Raw genomic sequence first — 22539 nt, forward strand, 5'->3', positions numbered from 1 at the left:
GATCCCTGCCATTAACCCCTGAGATGCAGTGATAGCTGCATCTTAGAGGTTGCTAGCAGATCGGCAGCTCTGCCCAGCAATAGCAGGGCTGCCGACTGCTGTTATGGCAACAGGAGTCCTAACAATAGCCGCCTGCTCTGCCATTACGGAAGCCGATTAGGCCCCGCCGGGAGGAGAAGCCTAATCGGCTTGCTGTCAGTGAATGACTGACAGATCTAATACATTGCACTACATAGGTAGTGCAATGTATTCGGGAAAAAAAAAATCAGACAGTTGGACCTTCAAGTCCCCCAGTGGGACTTTAAAAAAAAAAAAAAGCGTGGGAAAAAAAGTTTCAAGTCCTTTTATTATTGAAAAATAAACCATACGTATTTGGTATCACCGCCACCGTATCGACCTGAACTATAAAAATATTATGTTATTTATTCCACGCGGTGAACGGCGTAAAAACCGGTAAAAAAACTATACCAGAATTTGTTTTTTGGTCACTTTGCCCTACAAATATTTGAATAAAAAGTGATCAAAAAGTCGCATGTAAACAAAAATGGTACCTATAAAAACTATAGCTCGTCTTGCAAAAAAAACAAGCCCTCATACAGCTCCGTCGACAAAAAAGTTAAAATGTTATGATTGTCACAACATGGCGATAGAAAAAATACAATTCTTTTTACAAAAGTAATTTTATTGTGCAAAAAGTTGTAAAACATAAAATAAGTATTATACCAGGACAACACTTGCCTAGCAAAATTGCCCAAACTTCAAAGGTGCGGAGTGTGGACCAAAAGGGGATAAGAAAGGACATTTATCAGTAGGACACTGTCCTGTGCAGAAAGGATTGCTTCACAGTGTAACACACATCTATGGATTATTTTATTCTTGTTTTTTTTGCCCCATTATTATACCACCTGACTATGCCCCTGATGTACTCTGCCCAGCTTACATGTGCCCCCACATTATAAACTGAAATACCAGTAAAACTCCAAACAAAACTACTACCAAGCAAAATCTGCGCTCCAAAAGTCAAATGGCACTCCCTCCTTTCTGAGCCCTACACTGTGCCCAAACAGCAGTTTACTTCCACATTTATGGCATCGCCATACCCCGGTGAACCCTTTTAACAATTTTTGGGGTGTGTCTCCAGTGGCGCAAGCTGGGCACGACATATTTGCCACTGAAATGGCATATCTACAGAAAAATTTAAATGTTTACTTTGCACCATCCACAGCACATTCATGTATGGAAAAGACCTGTGGGTGAAAATTCTCACTACACCCCTTAATAAATGTCTTGAGGGGTGCAGTTTCCAAAATGGGGTCACTTCTCAGGGGTTTATTTTATTATTTCACATCAGAGCCCTGCAATTGTGAAGCAATACTTTGTAAATCACCAAATTAGGCCTCAATTTCGCATGGTACTCTTTCACTCCTGAGCCCTGTCAAATGTCCAGGCAAAAGATTAGGGCCCCATGTAAGGTGATTCTAAAACCGGGAAACACAGCATAATAATTAGAGAGCTGTCTTGTTATGGTGGCACAAGCTGGGCACCACATATTGGCATATCTATTGAAAAATCCCATTTTCACTCTGCAACATCGAGTGCACACTAATTTCTGCAAAACACCTGCGGGGTTAACATGCTCACTACACCCCTAGGTGAATACCTTAGGGGGTGTAGTTTCAAAAATGGGTTCACTTCTGGGAGGTTTCCACTGTTTTGGTCCCACAGGGTCTCTGCAAATGCGACGTAGCGACCAGAAACCAATCCAGCAAAAAGTGCACTCCAAATGCCACTCCTTCCCTTCTGAGCCCTACTGTGTGCCCAAACATCAGTTTATGACCAGATATGGGGTATTGCCATACTCGGGAGAAATTGCTTTACCAATGTTGTGGTTCTATTTTTCTTTTTATTTGTTGAGAAAATGAAAAATTTTATTGAAGAAAAGTGATTGTTTTTATTTTCACTGCCCAATTCTAATGAATTCTATGAAACACCAGTGGGGTCAAAATGCTCACTACACCACTAAATGAATTCCTCAAGGGGTGTAGTTTCCTAAATGGAGTCACTTTTTGGGCGTTTTCACTGTTTTGGTCCCTCAGGGGTATTGTTTTAGGCCACATGCGCACGACTGTAAAAAATCTCCGTAGTTGCGGACCGTATTACGGCCTGCAATTATGGACCCGTCCGGTTCTATTGGCCGCGGACGCCTTTCCATATCTCTACGGATAGGTGTCCGTGCTAAAGGACCGTACCGGGAATGATTGAGAATGTTCTACTTTTCGTTTTTTACGGGCCGTGCTCCCATACTTTGTATGGAAGCACGGCTTGAAAATGCGGGCCGTGATTACAGGCACGGCCGTGTGCATGAGGCCATACTGCTCTACAAATGTTGGGGTGATTTTTTTCCTTTTTAATTCTTGTGGAAATGAAAAACAATTCGCTATTGAAAAAAATGTTGATTTTCATTTTCACGGCCTACTTCCAATAATTTCTGCAAAAAAACTGTGTGGTCAAAATGCTCACTATACCCCTAGATAAATTCCTTGAGGGGTGTAGTTTCCAAAATGGGGTCACTTTTGGGGGGTTTCTACTGTTTTGGCAGCACAACACCTCTTCAAACCTGACATGGTGCCTAAAATATATTCTAATAAAAAGGAGGCCACAAAATCCACTAGCTGCTCCTTTGTTTCTGAGGCCGGTGCTTCAGTCCATTACCACTCTAGGGCCACATGTGGGACATTTTCTAAAAACTGCAGAATCTGGACAAGTATTGAGTAGCGTTTCTCTGGTAAAACCTTCTGTGTTACAGGAAAAAATGGATTAAAACTGGTTTTCTGCAAAAAAAAATGAAATTTGTAAATTTCACCTCTGCTGTAATTCCTGTGAAGCACCTAATGGGTTAAGAAACTTTCTAAAAGCTGTTTTTAATACTTTGAGGGGTGCAATTTTTAAAATGGGGTGATTTATGGGGGTTTTCTAATGTATAGGCCCCTCAATGTCACTTTAGATCTGAACTGGTCCCTGTAAAAAGAGTCTTTTGAAATTTTCTTTAAAATGTGAGAAATTGCTGCTAAAGTTCTAAGCCTTGTAACATCCTAGAAAAATAAAAGGACGTTCAAAAAACAATGCAAATATAAAGTAGACATATGGTAAGTGTTAACTAGTAACTATTTTGTGTGGTATTACTATCTGTTTTACAAGCAGATACAAATTTTCTCTAAGGTTTGGTGTTTTTTACAAATAAAATATCGACCAAATTTTACCACTAACTTAACCCCTTCCCGTCGTAAACAACTTTCAGATTATCATTTTTGTTTTTTCCTCCCCACATTCCAGAAGCCATAACGTCTTTATTTTTCCGTCGATATAGTACTATGAGGGCTTGATTTTTGCGGGACGAGTTGTAGTTTTTCGTAGCACCATTTATTTTGCCATATAATGTACTAGGAAACGGGAAAAAAATTATTTGTGGGGTAGAAAATGGTAAAAACAGCGATTCCTCCATGTTTTTTTGCGTGACGTTTTTACGGAATTCACTGTGCAATTAAAACAACATGTTAACTTTATTCTGCGGGTCAATACGATTACGGCGATACCAAATATGTATAGTTTTTTCTATATTTTACTACTTTTACAAGTAAAAACCTAAGTGTAAAAAAGAAAATTTATTTTGCGTCGCCAAATTCCGAGAGCCATAACTTTTTTATTTTTCCGTCGATTAAGTGGTATGAGGGCTTATTTTTTGCGGGATAAGCTGTAGTTTTTAATCATACCATTTTGGTGTACATGCAACGGTTTGATCACTTTTTATTTAATTTTTTGTGTGAGATGAGGTGACCAAAAAATAGACAGTCTGGCGTTTACAATTTTTTTATTTTTTTTTTTTACGGCGTTCACCGTGCGGGTTAACTAATAAAAAAATTGTAATAGTTCATACTTTTTTTTACGGACGTGGCGATACCAATTATGTTTATTTTTTTTACTATGCTCTAGGGGGGAAATGGAAAAAGGGGGTTTTTTGAACTTTTTTTTTTTTTTTTTTTACACAAAAAAAAACTAACTCATTTTTACTTTTTTTTTTATTAGTCCCCCTAGGGGACTTCAACCAGCGATCGTTAGATCGCTTGCACTATATACTGCCATACTAAAGTATGGCAGTATATCGTGATTCTGACCGGAGGCAGCGCTTAATAGGAGCACAAAGATGGCGGACCTGGGGGGCGTTCACTAAGCCCCCAGGCAGCCATAGCAACCATCGCCCCCCCGCGATTGCGTTGCGGGGGGTGCGATGAGCTGTTAGAGGGGGTCGCCCCCTCTTTCTGACGATTTAAATGCTGCGGTCGGTATTGACCGCAGCATTTAAGATATTTAAGATACAGCCGACATCGGCATCGTATGGAGCGAGCTCACTGCGTGAGCCCGCTCCATACTTCCCCTACCCGACGGGAAGGGGAAGGGGTTAAAGTCCGATGTGTCACAAGAAAACAATCTCCGAATCGCTTGGATAGGTGAAAGCATTCCGAAGTTATTACCACATAAAGTGACACGTCAGATTTGAAAAAAATGGCCTGGTCCATAAGGAGAAAACAGGCTGTGTCCTTAAGGGGTTAATAGTATTTTACTGAGCAGTATAAAGTATTTCTACCTACAGCAGCATTTCATCATGTCTGTGAGAAGCAGTTCTTGCATTCTTCCCCCTGTCTCCTCTGTGTTTTTGTTTTTTTTAAATTAACTTTATTAACAACATGACAGTATCACCTAGACAGGCAGCCATTTTACAATAATATCCAGACAGTAAATACACGCATTTGTACATAATTATTCCACCATTATTTCTATTCGCTTAGCCCTGGGATTTATCCTCTATGTGGCCCCTACATATCTATGTCATGTAACCCTATTTCTAACTGAATGTTAGGGGTCACATGATGTGTGTGGTGGGGGAGGTCACGACTGATGCCATTTTTAGTCATATTCAGTTAGCTCATGGATCAGCAGAATTTCTATTGCATGTATATAAAAAAAAAAAACTGTACGATTTCCTATTCTATACAAAAAATATAAAAATAAATGTAACTAGACAAACCCCGTTAAGTAGAAGCACATATTAGATGTTCTATACAAAACAGCTCCGTATATGGTGGCTCTCTATTTAATTGGCACTACGTGACCTCATCCGTGGTACTTTTGTGCAGCTGTCATAGATAAGGCCACGTGGTGTCTCGGAGCACATAGTCATTTCAATACAGGTTGCGTTTGTATGCTGTTTAGTGAGTGCAATTTCTCTATTGCCTGGACTTAAAGATGTCTGTTTTGGTGACAGATCTCCTTTAAAGTCTGCCATAGACGGCAAATTTCTCTCCAGTGGTCCGTGAGACCTGTACCTGTCCACTAGTATTTTCTGTTCTCCTGTGGAGAGACGAGTAGATCTTGAAGAGAGGAAAAGCATAAAAGATTTATACTTCTTTCTCTTGGATCCAGTCACACATGGAAAAACTACACCAAAACTAAAGTATATGAGCAAGGCCTCACATCCTAGTTCTGAACTGTCTCATCAATCTGTATATTCTCTTTCAGTGCCGATTCTGAAATTATTGGCTATGCTCTGGATACAGTTTACAATGTCTTATCGAATGATGCAGAAGAGGCAGGTAAGTCACGGTTCTCTCGTATTACTCATTGTGTGGCGAGTCACCCCGCTCACTTTCCATTCATAGATAAATTAAGGTTTCACAAATGTACTACCATCATCCACTAAAAATGATTCTAATAATTTTTTTACATTATTCAGCTAACAGAAAGCGCCTGTCTGTTATAAAGCCAGAAGCTCCTTTCCTACACTGATATCTCTCTATATATTATGTATATATCATTCTTTCTTAAAAGAAATCTGACCGGTACATGTGTTTAATGCAGCATTATTCCCTATCTCTTTCTCAGAAAATCCACTCCTGGTCAAAACACAATATAGATATCAATGTATGGAGGTTAAAGCCCAGCAGATGTAACACTATACATTTTATGATTGAGCATAATTCATTTTTCATAGGGATTAATGACTATTTGATGTCTAAATATAAAATGTTGTGTCATGTATTTGAAGGGATATCCGGAGTCTTGGTGATTCCCCTGCCTCCCGATTAGTCTTATTCCTGTAGTGCCATCTTCCATGATGCAATAAGCTGTAGGGAACAAGTCTGACTCACCCCCCCCCCCCCTTATCCTTGGTATTCGGGAATGCAGAATATTCTTGCATTATGCGCACTGCCGCCGATTCTGAACTAGATATAAAACAGGCAGCACAAGCCTTTAAAGAGAATCTTTCACCTCCCCATACATGTGCAGCATGTAATGGGCAGTGCTGCACAAACCCTGGGGCACTTTAATTTTGTTTTCTCTACCCTTCTCCGTTATTTAGATATCGGTGCCGTTCTATTTGGTGCCCGATACTTAAATAACCCCCTGAACTGTCAATGGGGCGTGTAATGGCAAGGGGGCGTGTTACTATGGCTCTGACACTGTCCAATCAGATACGGACAGTGTTACAGCAAGAGCGAGGATAGAGGAGAGCGTGCTGAAGAGGAGAGCGCGCATGCACGCTCTCCTCTCTCCAGCTACTGCACTGTGCGTAGCAGTGACACGCCCTTTTGCCAGTTCGGCAGATAAAGTACAAGACTGATCTCTCGCAAGAGCTGAAGAGAGGAGAGCTCACATTCGCGCTCTCCTCTCCCCAGCTCTTACACTGTCAGTAGCAGTGACACACCCCCTTGCCAGTTCAGCAGAAGACTGATCTTGACAGCTGAAGAGTGAGAGCGTGCTTGCATGCGCGCGCACACACTCTATCCTCGCTCTTGCTGTAACACTGTCCGTATCTGATTGGACAGTGTCACAGCCATTGTAACATGCCCCCTTGCCATTACACGCCCCATTGACAGTTCAGGGGGTTATTTAAATATCGGGCGCCAAATATAACGGCATCGATATCTAAATAACAGAGGAGGGTAGAATTTTTTTTTTTAAGTTACTCAGGGTTTGTTCAGTCCTGCCCATTACATGCTGCACATGTACAGGGAGGTGAAAGGTTCTCTTTAAAAGCTTAAACCTTTGAAAGCTATTTTTTTTTCTAAAAGAAAAATGTCAATCAATGTGTTTTATGCAACTTTGTTATTAGTTTTTTATTAAAAATTAGTTTTACTTTTAAAGATACGGCTGCTCTGTATTCTGTATACAGAGCAGCTGTATCCTGTATCTGTCAGGTCAGCGGGTCCTGCATGTCTCTGATCACGCAGGATCGAGCTGTTACCGATCACATCTAAGTTCATAACTTAGATGTGATCGATTACAGGTGGATCTGACACTGAATCTTCGCGCACGATACAGCTGCTCTATATGCAGAATACAAAGCAGCTGTATCTCAAAAATTTAAAATAATTTTTAATAAAAACGAAATATAAACTTGCACAAAACACACTGAAAGCTATTTTTTAAATAAAATTATACTAGGGAGAGTGCACCATGGGTTACGGAAAACATATTGATGTCTTTTTCATAGTTATGAGAGACGATAACACAAAAACTAAAATAAGTTAAAGGTGTTTTTCGGTTTTATTCAAATAAAGCTTAATCACTGTATAAAAGTAAAGTTATACAACTTTGTAATATACTTTTGTATCTAAAGGGGTTGTCCAAGCACTGGGTGTTTTTTCATACTGATGACCTATCCACAGAAAAGGTCATCAGTATATGATGGGTCGGGGGTCCAACACCCGGACACCGCACCAATCGGCTGCCTCCGGGCACCAGATGTCTGTGCCTGAAGCAGATGTGAATAGGAGCAGAGTTGCAGTATTTCAACACGGCTGCTATACAGTGTATGGAGCCATCTGCTTTGGACACCGGCCACTACATAACATCCAGTGCCCGGAGGCAGCCGGCACACGGACCCCGCACCGATCATGTACTGACGACCTATCCTGTGGATAGGTCATCACTATGAAAAACTGCCCCATGCCTGGACATCCCCTTTAATGGCTGCAGCTGGAGGGTGATGTGACATCAGTAATCTCGTGCTACCTCCACAGAAACACAGTGCCCATGTGCTAGTCTCCTGGATACACATAAGAATCCAGGAAACTAGCGCAGTTTATATCAGTCAATAGAAATCTTGTGGATCGGTTGGGGATAAGATCGACTTACCTGCAAACGCTGATGCTGCTGCAGAATCAACTGTAGCCTCTGGTGCCGATGTGGCCGTCACGATGCAGGACCTGTGAGTGACGTCACAGATCTGCACTGTCAGAAGCTGGGCGTTCTGAAGAGAAGAGGATGTTACTTCTCTTCAGAGCGCCCAGCTAGTGAAAGTATTAAAAACGCCCCGATGTACGCACATAATACACACCCACTTGGACTTTTACTTTTAAACACACCCACTTGGACTTTTGCAAGCCTCATTTGCATAACTACAAAAATGGTCATAACTTGGCCAAAAATGCTCGTTTTTTAAAAAATAAAAACGTTACTGTAATCTACATTGCAGCGCCTATCTGCTGCAATAGCAGATAGGGGTTGCAAAATCTGGTGACAGAGCCTCTTTAACGCCATATCTTGCCCTTTTGGAAGGTAGATATTGGCGAAAGCTAAGTCTGCCATGAAAGTTGAGGAGGGATTCGTCCACACTTACATTCTGCTCAGGGGTGTAGAGTTGCAGAAATAAATTATTCAGGGAATTTATTAGCGGTCTTATTTTGAACAACCGATCCCGGTTTGCATCGGTACTTGGGGGGGCCTGTGCGTTGTCATTGAAGTGGAGGAACCTCATTATTGTCTCATAACGAGACCTGGGCATTACTGCAGAATATACTGGGGTGGCTTGGGCGGGTCTTGTTGACCAGTAAGACCTAATGGAGGGCTTTTTGCCAATACCCATATTTAGGGTGAGCCCCAAAAAATTTTTTAATTCCTGCAAATTGGTGGGCGTCCAATCTCTGGCATGGGTGGATGAAGGTTTCTGCCTTATATATTGCGTGGCATATAAATTTGTTTCGTGGACAATCTGATTTAGGATGTCGTCCGTTATAAATAAATGGAAGTAATCCATTTGGACAAAATTTGTATTGTCCACGGTTATGCCAGGAGTGGCCGTAAATCCGTGGATTCTAGGCCCAAAAGATGGGGCAGGTGCCCATACAAGAGCCTGGACTGGAGGGACCAGGCTGTCCCGTGCTACAGCGCTACTTGGCCCTGCGCTTTCATGTTCTGCAGTTTCGACTGCATCAGGGACAACGTCCCCTGAAGATGAACCTGAAGTGACGCTGTCATCGTCACTACCTAAAACAGGTTCCATCTCGGACGCCATCTCTGATGCGGTCTCCGACTCAGACCACAGCATGGCGTATGCCTCCTCGGCGCTAAACAACTTCCTCGCCATAACGTAACTAACACTAACACTAACTAAACAAATTTTTTTTTTATTTTTTTTATAAAACACACAAACTAACTGCTATATATATCTACACTACCGCTAACAAAAAAATAAACCGCTATTGCTATATATATTATATATATGTGGATATATATATAATTATATACTCCCTACCTGCCTATTCTAATAGAATAAAAGAAAGAAAGGTAGATAGATAGAAAAAAAGATAGATGGATAGATAGATTGTATAGATAGATAGAAATCTATCTATACAGAGAATGTTTTAGAGTGTAACTGTATTTTTTTTGTAACTGTAACTGTAATCTTCTGGCAGCAATTCTCCCGAGTCTCTTCTTCTCCTCAAACTGAAACAATGTTTGAGGAGAAGAAAAGAGGCAGGAGATTTACTGCCAGAAAAGTCAAAATAAAACAAATGTGGTCGCTGTGATAGGTTTTTTACAGCGACCACATGTTCAGGGACCATCAGATTGGTCCCTGATACTCTGCCCAGTGCCCAGAGCTGTTGGTAACAGCGAGGGCACAGGGCTGTGTGCACGCGATCGCGTGCACACTGTTTTCTATGCAGAAATGCATGTGATCGCTGTGATTGGTTGTCACAGCGATCACATGGTCAGGGGCCAAAAGATTGACCCCTGACATTCTGCCCAGTGCCCATGGCTGTTAGCAACAGCCAGGGCATAGAGCTGTGTGCACGCGATCCCGCGTGCACAGTCTCTGAAGTGCGGCCGTATATATACTATACGCCGGACTTTAGAGACCCTGACCGCTGGCCGTATAAATACGGCCAGCGGTCGGGAACCTGTTAAGTTCCCTATATCTTATACTAGACCTGACAGGGCGTATGATCTATGTCGATATATCAGTCTTTTTTCATTCAGGAAATAGCCATTTTCTCCATGCTGCTCTGATTTTGCTCCCTTACATTTACCCACCTCTCCTGTACCAAATTATTCATGCAGTTGGTCGATTCCCCTTTTGGAGCCTCCGTCCCAGAGATACAGGTGAACTACCACCTATGAAAACACTGCTTCTGGCAAACAGACAGGCTGCTTCTGTTGGTCCTGTGACCTCCAATGCATGCACCTACCATTGTCAATCGCAACGTCATCTTGGACATTGATGTTTTTCGCAGTTGCTGCAGATATTTTTTTGCTTTCTTTATGTATATTGTTGCAAAATGACATCTGTGCTGCTTGCTTGCTTAGTATTATATGGTAGCTCCACTTTTAACACATAGTATTTGTTGTAGTTAGGCAGATCGGCTCTATAAATGTGTCATATCGTATCATTGTAACCCAGGAGCTCCGTTGTTGCGATGTCGAGTGTCTGTAGTATGATACAATGTTGCTTTATTAACATGGTATACTACAGTCATGAAATTGTGAATTATGGCCTTCATTTGTCTTTCTTGTGTTGTAAACTTATCATCTTTCTTTCTTTCATGTCTTTGCAGCCGAATCTGAAGGTAAAAATTGGTGTCTGCATGGTGTTTTAGTCCTCATCCGGCATTCTCTCTAACTATCCTGGTGTTGGTTTAGCTTCGTTTCTGTGTTACGCTTCTATTTCCATGTAGATCCATACTGAACTAATACGGAATCAAAAACCAAAATCTTTTGGCATCATGGTCTGTGTCTTTATATGGCAGCTCGGCCCCATTTACTTGAATACAATGACAGACACAGCCCATGGACAAGAGTGGCATTGTTTCTGGGGGAAAAAAAAAAAAGTACAATTTCCTCTACTCTAACACTGAATAACTACCTAATTTTTACTTAAAATCGAGAGCAATAACCATATAGAAATTTCTGCGCTGTGTCTCTCTGAACTGGATCAGCAGAATAGAAGCGGTTGTAAATGGCACCTTGTATTCTATGTGCATGTGATGTGATGGGTCAACAGGGAGGTGCTTGACCGTTTTCCTGCCTTGGCCGACTTATTATTGGAACGCTTATACTTTTAAATTGAGCAATTCCAATGATGAGTGTATTAGAAGGTTGCGGTTTATTTAGATCCCTATTATAGTAAAATACCAATAATCCGGCATCCTCTGAACAGCTGAGGTGCCAGATTATTGGAGATTCCAGACTATTGGACATCTCACATTCATATACATGCAAGCAAATTCGATGGTGCTTGGGGCATACATAGATATATGTGCATTTGTATATACAATGCATTCGGAAAGTCTTCAGACACTTTCACTTTTTTGTGTTAAAATAAAAAAAAATCAAGTTTTTCCCCATCATTCTGCACTCAATACCCCATAATGACAAAGTGAAAACAGAATGTTAATAATCTTTGCTAATTTATTGAAAAGGAAAAACTAAAGTATTGCATTGACCTAAGTATTCAGACCCTTTACTTAGATGAAGCACCTTTGGCAGTGATAACAGCCTCCACTCTTCTAGGGTGTGATGCCACAAGGTTTGCACACCTGGATTTGGGGATTTTATGCCATTCGTCTCTGCAGATCCTCTCAAGCTCTGTCAGGTTGGATAGGGACCATCAATGGACAGCCCTTTTCAGGCCTCTCCAGAGATGTTTGATTGGGATCAAGTCAGGGCTCTGGCTGGGCCACTCAAGGACATTCACAGAGTTGTCACTAAGCCACTCCGGTGTTGTCTTGGCTGTGTGCTTAGGGTCATTGTCTTGTTGGAGGGTGAACCTTCGACCTAGTCTGAGGTCCAGAACACTCTGGATCAGGTTTTCATTAAAGGGTAACTAAATGTTCAACCAACTTCTGACATGTTAGGCTTCGTTCACATCGGCTTTCCGGAAATAGTCGAACAGAAACTAAGTGGCTCAGCTCTCAGACGAACGCTTCTGCCACTTCGTTTTAGCTATTGGTTGGGGTCTCAGTGCTCGGACCCCCACCAATCAAAATTTATGACATGTCAGAAGTTTGTTGAACGTTTAGTTACCCTTTAAGAATATCTCTGTACTTTGCTCCATTCAACTTTCCCTCAACACTTATCAGTCTCCCTATCCCAGGGGCTGAAAAACACCCCAACAGCATGATGCTGCCACCACCATGCTTCACTGTTGGGATGGTATTGGGCAGTTGATGAGCAGGGCCTGGTTTCCCCCAGACATGACACTTAGAATTGAGGCCAAAAAGTTAAATCTTGGTTTCTCACAGTCTGAGAGTCCTTTAGGTGCTTTTTTGCAAACTCCAGGCAGGCTTCTTTCTGGCCACTCTGCTATAAAGCCCAAATTGTGGAGGGCTGTATTGATGGTTGACCTGGAAGTTTCTCCTATATGCATACAGGATCTTTGGCGCTCAGCCAGAGTGACCTCTCTTACCAAGGCCCTTCTCCCCCGATTACTTAGTTTGGTGGTGCGGCCAGCTCTAGGAAGAGTCCTGGTTGTTCCAAACTTCTTCCGTTTAAGAATTATGGAGGCCACTGTGCTCTTGGGAACTTTCACTGCAGCAGACATTTTCTTTTTTGTACCCTTCTCCAGCTCTGTTCTGTCTCGGAGCTCTACAGGCAGTTCTTTCCTCCTCATTTCTTGGTTTTTGCTCTGATATGCATTGTCAGCTGTGAGACCTTATATAGACAGGGGTGTGTCTTTCCAAATCATGTCCAATCAAATGAATTTACCACAGGTGGACTCCAAGGTGTAGAGACATTTCAAAGATGATCTAGAGAAATGGGAGGTTCCCAGAGCTAAATTTCAAGTGTCACAGCAAAGGGTCTGAGTAATTTTGTCCATGTAAAATTTGAGTTTTTCATTTTGAATAAACTTGCAAAAATTTCTAAAATTCTGTTTTAACTTATGGGGTATTGATTGCAGAATGATGGGGAAAAACGTAATTTTTTTTTAGCACCAGGCCTAAGCATAACAAAATGTGAAAAAAGTGAAAGGGTCTGAAGACTTTCCGAATGCACTGTATATTATTTAACTTACCCTGAAGCATATTCGATTACTAAGGCACATACAGACATGACTGTATTTTCTGTTCATTTTCACATTAATCATGAAACTCATTTTGATTTATGCCGAAATATCAAGATTTCTGGCGGATTATTAGAATTTAAATAAAGACAACCCTTTATTTAAAGTAAAATCTGTGATAGAAAGTACTCAGCATTATATTTCCAATGCTAAGGTGGGAGAGCTGCAGTTGTGGTGATAAAATCTGGTCTATGGGCGCTCACAATCTGGGAGTAACCGGTTGACACTAAGACTGGTTGCCCTCCCAAAAGAACAGAGCCATTTGCTCCTGACTGATGCCAGTCCTATTTGTAATGATGCTACCCTTGCAATAAATGTCTCAAAAAACACGAAGTTCCCCATAACCTTGAAAATGAAAAATTTCAGCAGTATCCAGCGAGCTAATTAAAATATTTTAAAACCATGCCCTTCTTTGCTGATGTTGCTTGCGGATGGGGGACACACATTCGTGTTCTGCTAGTTTGTTTGGCATTAGCTGGATTGCTGGCCGTACGTGTCTAGGTACTGGGCAGGAGGTCTAAATATATGTATCATGTTGAACTAATAAAAGTTGGAAAACAAGGGACCACGTGTATGCTCTAGAAAGAGGCCATTAAATTTTTGCTAACCCCCCTTTTATTTTTTAACCCTTGCTGATACTTGATGATTTGCTAATTCAGTGTATAAAAATATTCGTGATTATCGTCCATATATATGATCCTATTTATTATTTGTTTAAAAGCCACACTACCGTAGTTGACATAAGATGTCTCACGCTGCCTAGTAACTCATGAAATGCTTTATCTCATTTTAAATAAATAAGCTACCATTTACTGATTCTGTAAAATAAAAGATAGAAATTGTGTATATCAGTGGGAGATGTGTTCTGATACAGCCAGTGGTCTTACAGCCAGACACCGCTTTGTGAGAAGGAGGTGAAAGGGGGTGTCGTTGGCTGAGCTTCTGGGACACACACACAAAAATTATTTGTATGTTTCTCAATTTGGAATGCTATATTAGACAGAATAGGTTTAAAGGGAGGAGTTGCTGGGAGTTCTTTTTTTATTTTTTATTTTTTTTATTTTTAGTGTTCTTTTAAAGAGGACCTGTCACCTGCCCAAAAAAACTGCAGGTGACCTCTCAGTTAGATTGCAGGCGTCTCACAGATTCTGATGCTTTTTATTTTTTTCTTCTAGCCCCCACCGTTCCTGAGATATTGGGGCTGTTCGTTCTGGTGACTGATATGCAAATGAGGCTTTGACTGTCAAGTGGGCGGTTACCCCTTATCAAGTGACCTGTGTTATCCTCCCACTTGACAGTCAAAGGCCTCATTTGCATATCGGACACCAGAACGAACGGTACCGATATCTCAGCAACGGTGGGAGGTAGAAGAAAAAAATAAAAAGTGACAGAATCTGTGAGGCGCCTGCAATCTAACTGAGATGTCAACTGCAGTTTTTTGGTCAGGTGACGTGTTATCTTTAAGGATGTTTTACTGTATACCAGTACAGTTATACCACATTTTTGGATTGCTCTTCACCATTATTATGCTTGACACACACCGTGCATTCCATAGATACCTAGGACATTTTTCGCATGGTTCTATGACTCAAGCCTCTTGTATTTCATTGTAATTGGTATATTAAATCTGAGAGTCCAAAAGATACAGAATACTGTTTTTAAGTCTCCCATAAAATTACTCATGTGGTCATCCGCAGATATGAATTCAACTCTTCTAATAGATTTCTCCTAATCCTTTTCTAATTCATTTTGCAGATGAGAACCAGCAAGTGCATACAGATGATCTGGGATTCCAATTCACAGAAATGTTCATTAAACAACAAGAAAATGTCACAATGTTACTATCTATTTTAGAGGTTAGTCATTGACAAAAAAGACGATCTAGGGTAAAGAGAAATTCAAACCTACCTGTACATTTTATCTATGGATGTAAAATATCCGTAGATCAAACATAAATTACCTCTAAACTGTATTTTACGATCTGAAGTCAGTCCACAGTTCACACGTTTTCTATCTGGGATGTGTATTCTGCCCAGGTTATTTCTGTGCGGTGTACAAGTGGCTTAGACACCGCAATATGGAGGTCTTTAGAACTCTCTATGTCCATGGCGAGATTATTCTAACACCTGTTCTTCTTACTGTACATTATATTCCTTACTACCCCATATCCCCCTTCTGCATAGCTTCTTCTCTGCTTTATAATCTCATGCTGTATAAACCCTTGTTCTTGCTTTAAAATACACACAATATCTTTCTTTGCCTCAATTATGTTTGCAGGAATTTGATTTTCATGTACGTTGGCCGTGTGTGAAATTACTCACGTGTATTCTGAAGCAACAGGGACCTCAAGTTCAGCAGATTATTTTGGTCAGTCCTATGGGTAAGTGACGTCTCCTCACTAACAGGGGTCTTTTTGACTTTTTACATATGTGTTCTATGGATCTTTTACAATCACAATATCCTATGCAGTTTAACTGGGATTTGAATATACAGGTAAGTCAAAAGTAACTTTGTCACTATGACAGACCTCTTTAATTTAGATGATCAGTGGGATGTCCTAAAAGCTATATTAGCGTGTGTATTTGCATCCACTAAACCGCCCCCAAAGTGCCAATAGGGGGGCTGAAAAGAATTCGGTCTTTCAAAGTGATAGGTTGTCCCTTTTGCTCATAGGTATCACATAATCTTATCGTTTGTAAATGAGCTAATGTAACCTAAATGTTAGGTATTTACAAGTAAAATATTTTTCCAGGTGTTTCCAGACTCATGGATTTGCTAGATGACTCTCGAGAGGTGATCCGTAATGACGTAAGTCAAAGACTAGAACCACGTCTGTTGGCACAGTCAACTGATTGCGACTCCAGTACCACTTGTTTTTTTACCCTGTCATAGTGAATAAGCCAGTATTTTTGGAGATAAGTTGTTTTTCTTGTATGTTCTATTGTTTGATGGAGTCTAGTTTCTGTGACATTTGTCAATGACTGGTATGCCTTCAAACAATTCGTTCATATTATATCTGGCCGCTTGATATTTAAGTACGATCGTGAGGTGGCAGACAAAGTGTTTTGTACACTCACAGACCGTCAAGTTAATTTAAATGGTCACTATCTTTTCAACAAATTTTGCATAAATTAAGAGTAAAAGCAAATATAAGAAACATTGTAATATATCTTATTAGAGAAAATGACTCTTTCTCCACTTATCAGGCTCCTCCCAACCCCTCCTAACTGTTCACTCACTCTGAATTTACTGCTAAATCCATCTCCTGAAAACGAGTCGGACTATCATGTCACTTAAGATACACACAGACACTGTTGCAGCTTCAAGTAAATGTTATATATTACCCCAGCGCTGGATTCTCAGCTACACGGCTTATTACTGCTGTATAATGTCCCCCATGTTGCTGCTTCACTGGGAGATGAATGGGTTACGGCAAAGGGGCATTGAAATAGCTCGATAGCCCTGACATAATACCTGGTGTAGGTGGTTCGGGTAACAGACCAGAGTAGATAGCAACAATGATCAAAGGTTTAGTAAAAGCCTAAAAGTTATATATAGCCAAAATAGTGCAGCTTTCTGCTCTCTGGGGGATCACATCGGAGCATCCCTATATTTATCTGGTACAATATGGGTTGCTGGCTATGAATTAACGATGCTTGCTTCTTCCTGGAAACCGTGATTATGGCTGTGTGGGACGTCTTAACCTTGAGCTAACTATCTGCTAAGGATGTTTTGGTCTAATTCAATATCTGTATAGGCGCTCATCAGCATTGGTATGAATCATTTATGACTTGTAATACGATATCTGTGCAGTGCTAAATATGAGTTGCCATGTTATGAGTTGTTGCCCCTGATGAACTCTGTGCGTGTTAACCAGAGAGAAACGTGTTGGGCTAATTGAAATGATTTGGGCTATATATAACTTGTTGGCATCACTAAACCTTTGATAATTGTTGCTATCTACTCTGATCTGTTAGCCGGACCACCTACACTAGGTGTTTTCCTGGGCTGTCCCGCTATTTAGAGCCCCCTTTGCCATAATCCATACATCTCCGCATTGTAAGGGAAAATTGTAGGGACACCAGTCTAGGTTCCAGAGTGGGATAGCCCTTATTGGGGCGGCTATTCCGCTTTAGGCAATATTAGCAGAGGGATATAGTAGGGTGAGTTTGGTCAGTGTACAAGATTTCCTGTTTGTAATTGTGTATCTCTTCGTCTAGAGTTATTTGTTGTGTAAGTGTTGTCGTTTCCTTGGGATACCTTAACTGTAGAATTAAAGGTGAAGTCTTATTTCGTGGAATTTTTTCTGTGGTTACTATGCATATTGACTGGAGTTGTGGTGTGTGTGTTTTTTTTGTTGTTTTTTTTGCACTTTTTTTTTCTATGTGTACAAAATATTAGTCTATGGTTATGTTACGCTATACGTTTATATTTCTTATACACAGTGATATACATCTGTTGTTAATAATTCTGCTTGCTCTGAGATGTACATCCATTTCACTAAATTCTGCTTTTGTTCTTTGAATATTTTGCACTGCAGGGCCTTCTATTGCTACAGCAATTGACAAAAAACAATGCTGCGATACAAAAAATTGTAGCCTTTGAAAATGCTTTTGAGAGACAACTTGACATCATTACAGAAGAAGGAAGCAGTGATGGTGGTAAGTGTGTGCGGGGTCATTCAGTGTTTCTTGAAAATGGAGAAGAAATGAAACTAAATATTTTAGAAAGTTTAGCAACTTTTGGGCAGCGAATAAGCCCTAATGCCATGTGACTCAGCAGCCATCTTTGTCTATAAATCGCATCATGGTTTAGCTGACGTGATTTATGTAGTGTAGAGTTGGTAAATCCGCAGCACTCCTTTCATCTCACTAAGGGTCTCTCAGTTATAGGACCACTGTAGCTTCCTCCTGCTCATGGATATACAACATAAAAAAAAATGAACAATAGAAATGGCGCAGTAAATCTTAATAAAGTAGAAATATAATAATTGATTTTTAAGAAGTTCAAGCTTTTCTTCTGTCTTCCCTCTCAACGTCACTCCCATTATGTCTTCATAGATATCATCAGGTGTGGTCTTTCTCATGTCTGATGTACCAGCCCTGTGCCCAACCCATACCCTCCAACGTTAATTGGAAGAAACAGATCTAAAATAAAAAATTTCAAAGGCTTGACCATGCACACGGTGGAGATTTTCATGCAGAAATGTTGGCGACTAAATCTCCATTCCATTCATCTGAATGGAGTTGTTTTCCGCAACAATCGCGAAATCTGCAACAAAATCCCCAATGTTTGCAGGGGGCCTTAAAGGTTGCTTTTCTTTTATTCAAAATGTTTTTTATTCATAGGTATTGTAGTAGAAGATTGCCTACTGCTGCTCCAGAATCTACTGAAGTATAACAACTCCAATCAAAACTTCTTTAAAGAGGGCTCCTACATCCAACGTATGAAGCCATGGTTTGAAGTGAGGGATGACAACTCTGGCTGGTCTGCTCAGAAAGTAACAAATCTTCATTTGATGCTGCAGGTAGACGTCATGAGTGTAAACAGAAGTCAAGTTCATTGCAATAGATTTTAAATTAAAGGGGTTTGCTCATCAGGGACATTTATGGCATATCCTGTGGATATGCTATAAATGTGATATAGATGCGGGTCCCACCTCTGGGATCCGCACCGATCTGTAGAACGGGACCCCCTAAACCCCGTTCTACCTTTCTCGGTTCCCGCTTCCTACCGGGCCACTTCCTGATTACATGGTCGGAAATTATTAAGACGCATAGCGCACGCCTCTTAATAAATTTGCACCAAAAAGGGAGAGATACGACAGCTGGCGTAGATTTCCGCTGCAATTTACACCAGTTTCCATCGTAAATTCTAGTAAGTGTGTCGGAATGTGTGTTGTTACACCCTTTCTCTAAGCTTTTTGGAAAAGTGCCGTGGGTTGTGAAATAGCTAAAGCTAGTAAAATTTTTGCGCAAAAAGCTAGTTTTTGGGGAAATTGTGACTTTTCTATGGCATAGTGTATGATAAATTTCCCCCATAGTTTCTGTATTTCTAAATTCGACATAATTGTTTGCTTTTGTACATTAAGCTATATAGTTCTATGAATATCCAATAATTCTGAATGTCTGATAATCTGGCACCTGTCCGTGTTCATGCAGTCTCATCTGGCTTCATCCAGCCATTTCTTCCAAAGGACTAGGGGACATTAATTGGGTGTGGAGTAAAGGCTTTTCAGACATCAATTAAGGAAAGCGTTCTTTACAGTTAGAGTAGTCAAACTATGGAATGCCTTACCCCAAAAGTTAGTAATGGCAGATACTATGTCGCTATTTAAAAAGAGGTAGATGATGATTTATGGACGGATGCCATTGAGGGTTATAATTAATCTAGCAATGAATGACCTATATGGTAGTTGATCTGGGAAAGCTTGAACTTAAAGGGGTTTTCCACCTTTTGACAACTGATGACCTATCCACCAGATAGGTCATCAGTATATCAGCGTTGAGGGTCCGACACCCGTAAACCGCTCCAATTAGTCGCTCCGTTGGCCTGCGGGCACCAGATGTTATGGCACATCATCCTATGTACATGCCGGAAGCAGTTGGCTCCGTACATAGCATAACGGCTTTGCTGCAGGTCTGCTCCTATTCACTTGAATAGGAGCAGAGCTGCAGTACTGCTTCCGGCCTGTACGTCCGGTGCACGGAGGCACGGGACCAGTTGACCTGTGTGGGGTCCGGGTGTCGGACCCTCACAGATCATGTACTGATGACCTATTCAGTGGATAGGTCATCATCAGTTATCAGAAGGTAGAAAACGCCTTTAATGGACCTGTCTTTTTTCAACCTATGTAACTATGTAAGATTATACTTGACATACTTTATATGAGCATTAGACCGTATTAGACCGTATAATCCTGTCCAGTTCCACAAAAGTGGGAGTGGGACTTTTTCCTGAAAGGCAGTGGGTGGACATTCCCATAGGGATAAAATTAACCACCCTTTTTTTTTTTTTTTTTTCTAACCATAAATACATTTGTGAATTTACAAGACTTTTTTTGACTAGTACTTGATATTTTCCTGTTTCAGCTGGTCAGGGTTTTGGTATCTCCAGGGAATCCTCCAGGGGCAACCAGCAGTTGCCAGAAGTTCATGTACCAGTGTGGTTTGCTGCAACAGTTGTGCATCATCTTGATGGCTACTGGGGTCCCTGCAGACATTTTAACAGAAGTAAGTAACTTCAAAAAGGAAGAAGAGAAAAAGATATATACCCAAAGATATCTATGTATATATCTAAGGTCAATACAGAGATCCGTCTGATTTATACCCAGCGCCGTAGCTTTAACAAGTGGGCATCTTCTATGTCTAGAAGGAAGACGGTTTCAGCATCCCCATAGATGGTTATGGGTACTATATTGATGGAAATTAGTCCTTGATCCAGGGAATTATTCTGATTTCCAAATCTGGAGTTGGGAAAGAAATTTTCCCCTGAAATAAGCAAAATTGGCTTCTGTCTAATGGGGCAGGGTGATTTGCCTTGCTCTGGTTTAACATTCTAGGATAGATATAAAGAGGAAAACTCTGCAGGACATTTTAAAACGTCCTTGCAGAGATAAATGTGAACCACCAGGACGTTTATAGTCTATGAGCAGTCAGCAACTGGTTAAAAGCACTATCTATGTGTACGATGGAGTTGCAATTTATAGGGAGTCAAGACACTTAACTTTGATGAGGATATCCATATGAAAGCCAGTTATGTAAATAAAATGTAATTATTTTATGATAAATTCTGGATTACTTAATATTACATTTTCTCTGCATTTTGCTGTCAGTGAATGGAAACATTATTTACTTCCAGTGGCGGAACTCTGTACAGACCTAATACCTCTCATAGCAGTTGGTTTGCTACTTTGTATCCACAGTCATCTATGAGTTAAACAGCTCGAGCTTTGTTTTCCATATCCTGCACAATTGATCAATTGTATTGATGATTTATTACATATACGGTGAGAGGATTTTTCTTGGCTGATTTTTTTCCTATTTTTACGGAGGATTGTTATTTACCCTTCCTTTTCGATAGACCATAAACACAGTCTCCGAGGTCATCCGAGGCAGCCAAGTTAATCAGGACTACTTTGCATCCGTAAATGCTCCATCAAACCCTCCAAGGTAATCTTTGAAATATACATTCTGCTTCGCAGCTAAACTGAAGCACATTTAAGATTTCTTGTAAGAAGTCCAATTTTTTTTTTTTTTCTTTCAAGAGGAACTTTAGGAAACGTTGCAATGTCACTAATTAAACCTGCTTTTATTTTTCAAATGAGATGGCTGTCAGATCGCGGTCATGATTTCCCTGCAGAGTAATGTTGGCGCATGCTTCCAGCGTTCCCATCATCCTTTAGGAGAAATCTTGCTTGGTTTTGCTAGTCGTATCTCGATCTACCAGCAAGTCATCGGTCTTGTTGAGCATTTGGACCATACAGAGTCCATACTGGGGGCTTTAGGATCTATGAGCATGCTGTAAAAATGATAGTCAAAAAGGCAACATCCCTGGGTTATCACAATGAAATTGCTGTACAGTATATCAAATAGGATTTTAAATCTTGTGTCCTTACCGGCCTTCATATACTTAGAATGATTTTTTTTCCTTCCTCTTGTTTCGCTGAAGGCCTGCGATTGTGGTGCTTTTAATGTCCATGGTGAATGAACGGCAACCCTTTGTCCTGAGATGTGCCGTTCTTTACTGTTTCCAGTGCTTCCTTTACAAGAATCAGAAGGGTCAAGGAGAAATTGTAGCAACTCTTCTTCCTTCAACTATTGATGGTAATGTTGTTTCTGTGTATTTTTTTTTTGTTTGTTTTTAGTCAGATATTGAATTACATGAAGGAATACCGCTTAATTTACATTACAATGTACATCATGGTGCGTTAACCCCTTCGCGCACCCAGACGTGCTATTACGTCCGGGGGGGGGGGGGGGGGGGGGGTGATGTTTCGAGCGCGCTCCATATACTGCAGGTGTCGGCTGTGTTCTACAGTGGACACCCTGGACTAACCGCCAGGAGCAGCGATCGCGCTGTTCCTGGCTGTTCAACCCCTCAAATGCTGTGGTCAATCAATGTACCAGCCTAGGGGGGCTAAT

The 22539-nt window shown here is 40.8% G+C and overlaps 1 protein-coding gene across 2 annotated transcripts in view; it reads left to right on the plus strand.

Moving 5' to 3' along the window:
- Positions 1-22539, plus strand: part of USO1 (USO1 vesicle transport factor) — a 69844-nt gene that overhangs the window by 12901 nt on the left and 34404 nt on the right. Inside the window, exons 4-13 of one of the 2 annotated variants that reach the window (XM_075860709.1) lie at positions 5575-5648; positions 10893-10904; positions 15152-15252; positions 15674-15776; positions 16149-16204; positions 17937-18057; positions 18745-18923; positions 20488-20628; positions 21479-21567; positions 22067-22221. In XM_075860709.1, the coding sequence (XP_075716824.1) occupies positions 5575-5648; positions 10893-10904; positions 15152-15252; positions 15674-15776; positions 16149-16204; positions 17937-18057; positions 18745-18923; positions 20488-20628; positions 21479-21567; positions 22067-22221 (1031 nt within the window). The remainder of the gene's footprint in view (positions 1-5574; positions 5649-10892; positions 10905-15151; positions 15253-15673; positions 15777-16148; positions 16205-17936; positions 18058-18744; positions 18924-20487; positions 20629-21478; positions 21568-22066; positions 22222-22539) is intronic. The other variant, XM_075860710.1, reaches the window with a different exon arrangement.

This window comes from Rhinoderma darwinii, chromosome 1 (genome assembly GCF_050947455.1).
Source record: "Rhinoderma darwinii isolate aRhiDar2 chromosome 1, aRhiDar2.hap1, whole genome shotgun sequence".
NCBI classification, from domain to species: domain Eukaryota; kingdom Metazoa; phylum Chordata; class Amphibia; order Anura; family Rhinodermatidae; genus Rhinoderma; species Rhinoderma darwinii.